Source organism: Ranitomeya variabilis, chromosome 2 (assembly GCF_051348905.1).
Source record: "Ranitomeya variabilis isolate aRanVar5 chromosome 2, aRanVar5.hap1, whole genome shotgun sequence".
NCBI lineage: Eukaryota > Metazoa > Chordata > Amphibia > Anura > Dendrobatidae > Ranitomeya > Ranitomeya variabilis.
This window is the reverse complement of record NC_135233.1, coordinates 872,001,353-872,013,896: the sequence shown is the minus strand read 5'-3', so window position 1 is coordinate 872,013,896 and position 12,544 is coordinate 872,001,353. Positions and strand designations below refer to the sequence as shown.

The 12,544-nt window shown below is 43.9% G+C and overlaps 1 protein-coding gene across 1 annotated transcript in view; it reads left to right on the top strand.

Annotated features, from left to right (window-relative positions):
* The window catches only part of LOC143808061 (putative cation-transporting ATPase 13A4), a 381,893-nt gene that overhangs the window by 130,758 nt on the left and 238,591 nt on the right, over window positions 1–12,544 (top strand). Inside the window, exons 5-6 of the mRNA XM_077290321.1 lie at window positions 5,192–5,272; window positions 5,738–5,807. Of these exons, the coding sequence (XP_077146436.1) occupies window positions 5,192–5,272; window positions 5,738–5,807 (151 nt within the window). The remainder of the gene's footprint in view (window positions 1–5,191; window positions 5,273–5,737; window positions 5,808–12,544) is intronic.

Sequence of the window (12,544 nt, the reverse complement as noted above, 5' to 3'; positions counted from 1 at the left end):
GGGACTTGTACAGACAATAGACATTACAGCATAACAGAAATCATAGTTCAAAATAGATACCAGGAGGAATGAGGGCCCTGCTCGCAAGCTTACAAACTATGAGGAAAAGGGGAGACACGAGAGGTGGATGGTAACAATTGCTTTAATTATTTGGACCAGCCATAGTGTAAGGCTCGGGTGTTCATGTAAAGCTGTATGAACCAGTTAACTGCCTAAGTGTGTAGCAGTACAGACACAGAGTGCTATTAACTGCATAAAGTGTATGAGAACATGATGCGAGGAACCTGATTATGTTTTTTTTTTGTTTTTTTTTAAATAGGCCACTCAGGGATAGTTAGGTTAATGCGTTGAGGTGGTAGGCCAATCTGAACAAATGAGTTTTTAGGGCACGCTTAAAACTGTGAGGATTGGGGATTAATCGTATTAACCTGGGTAGTGCATTCCAAAGAATCGGCGCAGCACATGTAAAGTCTTGGAGACGGGAGTGGGAGGTTCTGATTATTGAGGATGCTAACCTGAGGTCATTAGCGGAGTGGAGGGCACGGGTAGGGTGGTAGACTGAGACCAGAGAGGAGATTTAGGGTGGTGCTGAGCCATGGAGTGCTTTGTGGATGAGGGTAGTAGTTTTGTACTGGATTCTGGAGTGGATGGGTAGCCAGTGTAATGACTGGCACAAGGTAGAGGCATCGGTGTAACGGTTGGTGAGGAATATGATCCTGGCTGCAGCATTCAGGACAGATTGGAGTGGGGAGAGTTTGGTAAGAGGGAGGCCGATTAGTAGAGAGTTACAATAGTCCAGACGAGAAAGAATGAGTGAAACAGTAAGAGTTTTTGCAGAGTCGAAAGTAAGAAAAGGGTGAATTCTAGAAATGTTTTTGAGATGCAGATAAGAAAAGCAAGCCAGTGATCGGATGTGGGGGGTGAATGAAAGCTCGGAATCAAGGATGACCCCAAGGCAGCGGGCATGTTGCTTTGGAGTAATGGTGGAACCGCACACGGAGATGGCAATGTCAGGCAAAGGTAGGTTAGTAGAGGGAGAGAACACGAGGAGTTCAGTTTTTGACAGGTTCAGTTTCAGATAGAGGGAGGACATGATGTTAGAGACAGCGGTAAGACAATCACTGGTGTTTTCTTAAAAGGTCGGCGTGATAACAGGAGAAGAGGTGTATAATTGGGTGTCGTCAGCATAGAGATGGTACTGGAAACCAAATCTACTGATTGTTTGTCCAATAGGGGCAGTATACAAAGAGAAGAGGAGGGGGCCTAGGACTGATCCTTGAGGAACCCCAACAGTAAGGGGAAGGTGAGAGGAGGAGGAACCAGCAAAACATACAGTGAAGGATCGGTCAGAGAGATAGGAGGAGAACCAGGAGAGAACGGTGTCCTTGAGGCCGATGGAGTGGAGCATAGTGAGGAGAAGCTCATGATCCACAGTATCGAATGCTGCGGAGAGATCCAAGAGAATTTGCATGGAGTAATGACCATTAGATTTAGCTGTTAGTAGGTCATTAGAGACTTTAGTGAGGGCAGATTCAGTAGAGTGTAAAGAGTGGAAGCCAGATTGAAGAGGGTCGAGAAGAGAGTTATCTGAGAGATAGCGGGTAAGACGGGAGTGGACCAGGCGTTCCAGGAGTTTGGAGATGAAGGGAAGGTTAGAGACAGGTCTATAATTAGCGGCACAGTTTTGGTCGAGGGAGGGTTTTTTAAGTAATGGATGTATGATGGCATACTTAAATGAGGAGGGAAAAATACCGCAAGTGAGAGAAAGGTTGAATATTTTTGTTAGGTGAGAGGTGACAGCTGGGGAAAGGGACTGGAGGAGGTGTGACGGAATGGGGTTACTGGTGCAAGTGGTTGGGCGAGAAGATGCAAGGGGCCTGATTACTTCTTCTTCTGTAACTGGTTCAAAGGCAGAGAGTGAACTAGATGCAGTGGGGGAGGGAGGACAGTGCATGGTATGAAGAGATTGGGAGATGATTTCCTGTCAAATGTGGTCAATTTTTTCTTTGAAGTAATTGGCCAGATCGTCAGCGCGGAGATCCGAGGTTGGGGCCTGCTCTCTTGGGTTGAGTAGGGACTGGAAAGTGTCAATGAGACGTTTAGGGTTATTTGACAGTGAGGTGATAAGGGTGTTGAAATAGGTTTGTTTGGAGAGGTGATGGGCAGAGTTGTATGTTTTAAGAATGAACTTATAATGGATGAAATCTTCGGGTAGATTAGATTTTCTCCACAGACGTTCAGCGCACCTGGAGCACCGCTGCAGGAAACGTGTTTGCAGCGTGTGCCATGGTTGTCGCCGTCTGTGCTGAGTTGTTCTATGTATAGGAGGTGCAGATTCATCCAGGGCACTTTGCAGGGTTTCATTGTAATGCTTCAGAGCAGAATCAGGACATGAGATGGAGGAGATTGGGGCCAATGAGGACTGAAAGTTCTTCATAAGTTTCTGGGTGTTAATGGCCTGTATGTTTCTATAAGTGTGGAAAGTGGGGGTGACCTGAGTGGGATGGCAGTTCTTGATAGAGAATGAAAGATGGTTGTGGTCAGAGAGCGGGAGAGGGGAGTTTGTGAAATTGTCCACTGAGCAAAGCCGGGAGAAGACCAAGTCAAGGGAGTTTCCATCTTCATGCATTGGAGAGTTAGCATGCTGTGAGAGGCCGAAAGAGGAGGTTAGAGATAAAAGGTGAGAAGCAGATGGGGAGAGGGGAGAAGCAATGGGGATGTTGAAATCACCCATAATAAGGGTGGGGGTGTCACAGGAGAGAAAGTGTGGAAGCCAGGTGACAAAGTGATCCAGGAACTGATGAGAGGGGCCGGGAGGACGATACACCACCGCTACTGGCATGGAGAAGGGGACGTAAAGTCTGACAGCATGGACCTCAAAGGAAGGGAATACAAGTGAGGGTACTTGGGGGATAACTTGGAAGGTACATTTGGGTGAAAGGAGCAGACCAACACCTCCACCTGCCCTGTTGTCTGATCTTGGGGTATGAGAAAAGTATAGTCCACCATATGAAAGAGCAGCAGCAGTGGTGGTGTCTGACTGCTGGATCCAGGTTTCAGTAAGAGCCAGGAGATTGAGAGAGTTAGAAATGAAAAAGTCATGAATAGTGTTGAGCGATACCGTCCGATACTTGAAAGTATCGGTATCGGAAAGTATCGGCCAATACCGGCAAAGTATCGGATCTGATCCGATACCGATACCCGATACCAATACAAGTGAATGGGACTCAAGTATTGGAAGGTATCCCTGATGGTTCCCAGGGTCTGAAGGAGAGGAAACTCTCCTTCAGGCCCTGGGATCCATATTAATGTGTAAAATAAAGTATTAAAATAAAAAATATTGATATACTCACCTCTCTGATGCAGCCTGGACCTTACCGCTGTGAACCGGCAGCCTTCTTTGCTTAAAATGAGCGCATTTATGGCCTTCCATGACGTCACGGCTTCTGATTGGTTGCGTGCCGCTCATGTGACTGCCACGCGACCAATCACAAGCCGTGACATAATTCTCAGGTCCTAAATTCCTAGAATTAGGAATTTAGGACCTGAGAATTACGTCACTGCTTGTGATTGGTTGCGTGGCGGTCACATGAGCGGCACGCAACCAATCAGAAACCGTGACGTCATGGAAGGCCATAAACGCGCTCATTTTAAGCAAAGAAGGCTGCCGGTTACCAGCGGTGATGTCCAGGGGCCTCCAGACAGGTGAGTATATCAATATTTTTTATTTTAATTCTTTATTTTACACATTAATGTTGTTTCGATACTGATTCCCGTTACCACAAAAGTATCGGATCTCGGTATCGGAATTCCGATACCGCAAGTATCGGCCGATACCCGATACTTGCGGTATCGGAATGCTCAACACTAGTCATGAATGAAGGAGAGTTTATTGCACACAGAGCGAGAATTCCATAGGGCACAATTGAAAGAGACAGAAGGCATGCATGGAATATTCATAAGGTTAGAGGGGTTTCTGGATGTAGCAATTGGGATGTTTGACTGGTTATAACATGGGGGGCCGGGGTTTGGAGAGATTTCTCCAGCTACTAGGAGAAGGAGGATAGAAAGAGTGAACAGATGGTTAAGTGATTTGTGAGAGCGTCTCTTGTGTTGGATGGTGGGACTGAATGGATCTGTACTGTTAAGCAATGTGAACAGAGCATGAGTGCTATACATAGGAGAGGCAAGAACAGAGGGGCCGATATGGATGGAGTGTAAAGTGTTTATGCAAGGGCGGTGAATGTGAGTGAATGCAGCAGCCAGGATATACAGTAGATTATACAAATACATATGGTGAGTATTTGTTCTGTTCCAAATAAATAGTGAATAGATTTAGATTGTCTTACCTGTCTCCTGCCCTGTCTAACTGCCATGTTATAACTGCCGAATACTTAGAAAAAAAGTACTTTGAATATATGTACACGAATAATAGTGCACGAATGCTCCCCTGCACGAATGCATCCCCAAAGTATGTCTACATTTATAGAAGGATAGCTCTTAGATCTCTCTTTTTTTTTTCCCCTCTCGTTACCAATCAATCTAACTCAGTTGAGACAGCAAGACACAATAAATGTAGTGATCAGATAAACAAATGTCCAGGTCTACATGGATCATAAACCGCTTTGAAACAGTTATGTGATCTCTCTGCATGAGGACAAGCAGAAGTGAGTTAAATATCTATAAACACAAACAATTGCATAATAAGATGACTAATATATATAGATATATGCCGGATTCAATGCCGAAGATAGAATGGCTCAGATACCATTTAGGCTGCCTGCTGTCAGTGAGTGCAGCAATAGACATGCAGGATATTTCAGTTCAGAGAATGAATGATAAGTTTACCATTCAGGCTGCTTGCTGTCAGTGAGTGGAGCAATAGACATACAGGAACAGAACAGTTCCTTCTCTTTCACTCTGCCGATCTGAGAGCTGTCAGTCAACATGACAGTGACAGAAGAGAAGGAACTGCTCAATTGACATGACATCACATGAAAGTAGGTGAATCATCATCAGGAGTGGTCCATGACCACACTAAGCTGGGAGAGGTTGTTGCACAGCAGAAAAGACACATAGTTAGCAAGTGCCTACTGATAATTGCTCAGCTCCATAACAAAAAGTCCTGCATGACTCATTTAATGCTGTACTTTGTCATACAAATTAATAATCAAAGATATTTTCATTTTAGTGTTCTGGAAAAAGACCTCTCTTGTTCAGATATACACTCAAAATATAGTTTTGGTCTTATCAAAGAAGAACAGGAAGTCAGGTATAAACACCCCTATTGCCTATCCTTTCCTCAATCTTATTTCTGGAATAATGTTATACTGGTTTTCCAGTTTTTATAATTAAAGCAGATTAACTGTAAAATGAAAGGTTGATGCATTAACTGCTGTCACTTATGAATATCTATGATTGCTCTCAGTGGATAAAAGCATTCATTGTTGGTATCCAGCAGAGGAAAATCTGGTTATATAGGTAGAAGGCTCACTAGAAAAAAGAAATGTGTTCTAATAAACCATTCAGTTGTTTGATTGATAAGGTTTTTATCATTGACAACTAGAAGAGTTATTTAAATCAGATTGGAAATGAAACAAATTATATTGTAAACCTACACAACATTTAATTTTGCAATGATAAGGCTTTACGTAGATAAATCTAAAATGCCACATAACTTTATAGATCTATGTCATACGGTTTTTGTACAGTTATTACTTGTATTTTGTTTGGGCAGACAACGGATCTGTGGACTAAACACAATTACAGTGAAGGTAACTCCTGTGTGGAAACTACTGTCAAAACAGGTAGGTAAATAATAAATCTTTACACAATATAAAATCCAAGCTTTTCACTGCATATTACATTAAATGTACATCATTGTATGATATAACAGCAACAACATTCGCAATATTTTACAAAATTCGTTATAATATACAGTATATTACTAACCTATTCCAAAACATTGTGTTTCATGTTAAAATGAGTTAAAGTATGGAAAAATAGTCATTACTCTGATACTATTTTAATACTGCAAAGTCAAAATATCTGAAACAGCAGTACACTTTTCCAAACATTATTCTCAAGCTGTGTAATGAGCAGCTCACAACTCTGCAGTCTCCTAATTTCCTAGTTCTGGGGGGGAGGATGTTCAGTAGCTTGCAAAAGTATTCACCTACTTGGCTTTTTGCAACCTGTGTTTAAAAATTATTGAAATCTAATTTTTGTGCGAAGCACTAGGGATGATCGAATAGCTTCAGATGAGTCCTTATCTGAATAGCTATAGCGCTTCCCAAATAGCTGCATCGGTAACCTGGATATCTGGAGCGCTCCCGATAATCAGCTGTTTGGTGTCTCAGCTGCATGTGTCGTGGCTGTTTCACAGTCACAACACATGCATGGAGAGCCTGTTTGTTGGGCTATTCATGCATGTGTAGTGACTGAAACAGCCACGACACATGCAGCTGCGACGACAAACAGCTGATTATCGGGAGCCCTCCAGGTATCCAGGTTACCAATGCAGCTATTCGGGAAGCACTCTAGCTATAGTTGGTGAAATGGAGTGAGAAAAATATAGTCAGAAATTAAATTCATGGAATCACATAACTAAAAATTGGCATGTGCATATGTATTCATTAGGGTTGAGCGAAACGGATCGGACATTTTCAAAAATCGCCGACTTTCGGCAAAGTCGGGTTTCATGAAACCCGACCCGATCCCAGCGTGGGATCGGCCATGCTGTCGACGATCTTCGCGCCAAAGTCGCATTTTGTATGACGCTTTCAGTGCCATTTCTCAGCCAATGAAGGTGGATGCAGAGTGTGGGCAGCGTGATGACATAGGTCTCGGTCCCCACAATCTTAGAGAAGGGCATGACAGTGATTGGCTTGCTTTCTGCGGTGTCACAGGGGCTATAAAGGGGCGTGCATGCTGACCGGCATCTTACTTCTGCCGATCTGAGCATAGGGAGAGGTTGCTGCAGCTTCGTCAGAAGCAGGGATATTGTTAGGGAGGAAATATTAACCCCAAACCGCTTGTGCTGTAGTGATTTCCACTGTCCAACGCCACCTTTTCTTTGCAGGGACAGTGGAGGCTAGATTTCTGTGCATCAGCTCTGCAGCTTATAAGGCTGCCTGATAGCTGCATTGCTGTTTGTACGCCGCTGTGCAAACCAACTGCTTTTTTAAAAGCAAAAGTCCCGTTGCTCCTTTCTGCACCGTTCTATTGTTTATTTGTCCACACTTTTGTGTGCAGCAGTCCTTTTTATTGCTGACTGCCATACTTTTCCTGAGATAATTGTAGGGAGATTGTTATTGTAGTACAGTCTCCCTTTTTTTTATATATCTTCCAGCCATTTTCTGTCACTAAAACTGTGTAGTGTAATACAGTGGGCCAGATTTTTCCAGCAGTCTCTCACACATAAAAAGTGAGATTTCTATTGCCACTAAGTGCATCTGCATCAGTCCTGTTTGTGGTTTATCTGCCAGCCACTTTCTGCCACTGAAGCTGTGTAGTGTAATACAGTGGGCCTCATTTTTTCAGCAGTCTCCCGCACATAAAAAGGGAGATTTATATTGCCACTAAGTGCATCTGCGTCAGTCCTGTTTGTGGTATATCTTCCAGCCACTTTCTGCCACTGAAACTGTGTAGTGTAATACAATGGGCCTGATTTTTCCAGCAGTCTCCCACACATAAAGGCCGGCGTCACACTCGGCGTAAGACAATACGGTCCGTATTTTACGGCCGTAATACGGCCGTAATTAGGAGTAATGTTCCCAAAATAGTGATCCGTAGTCAGGGTGTGTCAGCGTATTTTGCGCATGGCATCCTCCGTATGTAATCCGTATGGCATCCGTACTGCGAGATTTTCGCGCAGGCTTGCAAAACCGACATCTAATGGATTTATGTGCTCAAATGTTCGGGAAAACATATATACAGTATATATATATATATATATATATATATATATATATATATGTCATTGAGACACATATATATATATTCTGTATTTAGATTTCATTCAGCGCGATATCTGTGAAAAGCCGGTAATTCAATTGCCGGCTTTTCATTTCTCCTGCACAAACTCGACAGGATATGAGACCTGGTTTACATATAGTAAACCATCTCATATCCCCTTTTTTTTGCATATTCCACACTACTAATGTTAGTAGTGTGTATGTGCAAAATTTCAGCGCTGTAGCTGCTAAAATAAAGGGTTAAACGGCGGAAAAAATTGGCGTGGGCTCCCGCGCAATTTTCTCCACCAGAATGGTAAAGCCAGTCACTGAGGGCAGATATTAATAGCCAGGAGAGGGTCCATGGTTATTGGCCCCCCCGTGGCTAAAAACATCTGCCCCCAGCCACCCCAGAAAAGGCACATCTGGAAGATGCACCTATTCTGGCACTTGGCCACTCTCTTCCCATTCCCGTGTAGCGGTGGGATATGGGGTAATGAAGGGTTAATGCCACCTTGCTATTGTAAGGTGACATTAAGCCAGATTAATAATGGAGAGGCGTCAATTATGACACCTATCCATTATTAATCCAATTGTCTGAAAGGGTTAAAAAACACACACACACATGATTTAAAAGTATTTTAATGAAATAAACACAGCGGTTGTTTTAATAATTTATTGCTCTCTCAATCCATTTCCAGGCCCTCGCTTGGCAAAATAATAAACGCACAAGATACATACCTTCTGATGTCCTATCACGTCCAACGAGGTAATCCATCTGAAGGGGTTAACTAATATTACAGGCACGAGCTGCGATAAAGCACTCGCTCGTGCCTGTAATCCCTGGGTGCTGAAAGGAAAGCTGGATCTGTACTTACATTGATTCGCGGTGATGCGCCCCTGCTGGATGTTCTCATGAACTGCAGCCTGGGAACTTTTTCCCACGCTCCAGGTCATATGAGGACATCCACAAGGGGGCGCATCACCGTGACTGAAGGAAATGTAGGTCAATGACCTACATTTCATTCATTCACCGGGGAATTACAAGCACGAGCACACCGCTGCATTAGCAGGGCTCCTGCCTGTAAAATAATTAACCCCTTCAGATGGATTACCTCGTGGGACGTGACGGTTTAGCTGAGGGTATGTATCTTGTGCATTTATTATTTTGCCAAGCGAGGGCCTGGAAATGGATTGAGAGAGCAATAAATTATTAAAACAACCGTTGTGTTTATTTCATTAAAATACTTTTAAATCATGTGTGTGTGTGTTTTTTAACCCTTTCAGACAAATGGATTAATAATGGATAGGTGTCATAATTGACGCCTCTCCATTATTAATCTGGCTTATTGTCACCTTACAATAGCAATTACAATATTACAATATATTACAATATTACAATATATTACATTATATATTATATTATATTATATATTATATATTATATTATATTATAATATTACAATATTACAATAGTCAAGTCCTTCAGTGTTTTGAGGAATGCACACGGCTGGTGAGTGCAGACAACGCCATACTAAGCATGAGCATCCCACTAATGCGTCTGCTGATGCAAAGTTTGATGCACATTAAGGAGCAGGCGTCTGCAGCCGAGGAGGAGGGAAGCCTTGATGACAGTCAGCCATTGTCTGCTCAGGGAACTCTCCTGGACGAGGTGGCGGACGAAGATGAGGAGGAGGAGGAGGAGGATGATGGGGATGAATTTTTATTTGAGGAGGAAGCTTCTCAGTGGGCAATAGAAACTGGTGGCGTTGCAAGGTCAGGTACAGGGTTTTTGCGGGAGATAAGTGATGTTGATTTGCCAGAAAGTGCTCCTCAACCAAGCACAAGCAGTGATTTGACACCTGGAACATTGGCCCTCATGGCTGATTATGCCTTGGGTATCCTAAAAAGGGACCCCCGCATTATCAAAATGATGACCGATGACGATTACTGGTTGGCCTGCCTCCTGGATCCACGCTATAAAGGGAAATTGCAAAATATCATGCCACATGAGAACCTTGAGCCCTATTGGCTACCAAACAAGCAACTCTTGTAGACCGTTTGGTTCAGTCATTCCCAGCACACAGCGGCGGTGATGGTTCTCACACGAGCTGCAGGGGGCACCATGGCAGAGGTGTTAGAGGTGCACAAATCAGAAGTGGCATTGGACAGAGGGGTTTTATGACCAGGTTGTGGAGTGATTTCGCAATGACCGCAGACACGACAGTTACTGCTGCATCAATTCAAAGTGACAGGAGACAACATTTGTCCAGTATGGTTACGAACTATTTTTCCTCCCTTATCGATGTTCTCCCTCACACGTCATTCCCCTTTGATTACTGGGCATCTAAAATAGACACCTGGCCTGAATTGGCAGAATATGCATTACAGGAGCTCGCTTGCCCATCTGCTAGTGTGCTATCAGAAAGAATATTCAGTGCTGCTGGTTCAATACTGACCGAAAAACGGACTAGTCTGGCTACCCAAAATATTGATGATCTTACCATCATTAAAATGAACCAATCATGGATTTCTAATTATTTTGCCCCACTTTCCCCTGCTGACACGTAGCTTTCCTGTAAAAAGGTCTTGCTTTTGGACCCCTCTTACTGACTGCTCCAATTCCTCCATTTGCAGCTGCTGAATGTCCACCATAGGCCATTTTTACACCTCCCTAAATGGGCTGACTCCCCCCATGGGGCCGTGGTCACCACTTGGCGCAAGCACCCTTGCGAGTGCCGTTTGCCTGGACAGGTGCGTGTGCCCACTTTTGGCCGAGGGCACTGGCACAGGGTCCCTCATAGTACAATGAAGTGTCTCTGGTGGTGGTGGTGCACACCCAACGTCAGACACACCGTCATAATATGAGGGGCCCTGGGCCAGTACCGCCACCCACAAGAGAGTGTGCCCCCCTGCTCAAACAGTGCTCTACCACTTGCAAAACTTACTTCTCACTGCTCCACCACTGTTTAGTCTGTGCTGTTAAATCCTTCAATGGCACTGCCAATACAAATTTGTTGAAATGATAGATGATAGTAAAAATATACAGGTGCCCTGCCCTCCATTTAGACCTGTGAATACTGTGTGCGAACTACCACTGTCTGCTACTCAGCAGAGGAACCTACCCCTGTACCTAGCTTTGCCACCTGTTTATTTAGGAACATTTTTTTGCAGACATTTAGCCCACTTTACTATTTTGGCCAACTTTCTGTGTCAGCCACTTCTTCCAGTTGTCCTCCACCGAACAAAGCAGTGCTGCCAGTTTACTCCTGTTACCAGTTTAGAACAGCATAGAGCCAACTTTTTTATTTTAGACCTAGTAAGTTTGTGCCACTCCTTGCAATCATCCTCCGCTGACCAAATCAATGCTGCCTGTGTACCCCTGTAACCTATTTTAAACTGCATTGAGCCTACTTTTTTATTTTAGGCCTAGTAAGTCTGCGCCACTCCTTGCAATCGTCCTCCGCTGACCAAACCAATGCTGCCTGCCTGTGTACCCCTGTAACCCATTTTAAACTGCACTGAGCCTACTTTTTTTATTTTAGGCCTAGTAAGTCTGCGCCACTCCTTGCAATCGTCCTCCGCTGACCAAACCAATGCTGCCTGTGTACCCCTGTAACCCATTTTAAACTGTATTGAGCCTACTTTTTTATTTTAGGCCTAGTAAGTCTGCGCCACTCCTTGCAATCGTCCTCTGCTGACCAAACCAATGCTACCTGTGTACCCCTGTAACCCATTTTAAACTGCATTGAGCCTACTTTTTTAATTTAGGCCTAGTAAGTCTGCGCCACTCCTTGTAATCGTCCTCCGCTGACCAAACCAATGCTGCCTGTGTACCACTGTAACAAATTTTAAACTGCATTGAGCCTACTTTTTTGTTTTAGGCCTAGTAAGTGTGCGCCACTCCTTGCAAACTTCCTCCGCTGACCAAACCGATGCTGCCTGTGTACCCCTGTAACCCATTTTTAACTGCACTGAGCCTACTTTTTTTATTTTAGGCCTAGTAAGTCTGCGCCACTCCTTGCAATCGTCCTCCGCTGACCAAACCAATGCTGCCTGTGTACCCCTGTAACCTATTTTAAACTGCATTGAGCCTGCTTTTTTATTTTAGGCCTACTAACTGTGTCTGTCTGTGCCACTCAATACAGCTGTCCTCCACTGAACAAAGCTGATCTTCAACCTTCAGGCTTTCGGCCTATATTTAGAATATGAAAATGCATTTGGCCTACTTGTTTGGTTGGGCCTAATAACGGTGTCTGCCGCTTCTTGGTGTTCTCTTCCACTGAACAAAGCTGAGCTTCAATCTTCAGGCTTTCGGCCTATATTTAGAATATGAAAATGCATTTGGCCTACTTGTTTGGTTGGGCCTAATAACGGTGTCTGCCGCTCCTTGGTGTTCTCCTCCACTGAACAAAGCTAAGCTTCAATCTTCAGGCTTTCAGCCTATATTTAGAATATGAAAATGCATTTGGCCTACTTGTTTGGTTGGGCCTAATAACGGTGTCTGCCGCTCCTTGGTGTTCTCCACCACTGAACAAAGCTGAGATTCAATCTTCAGGCTTGGCCTATATTTAGAATATGAAAATGCA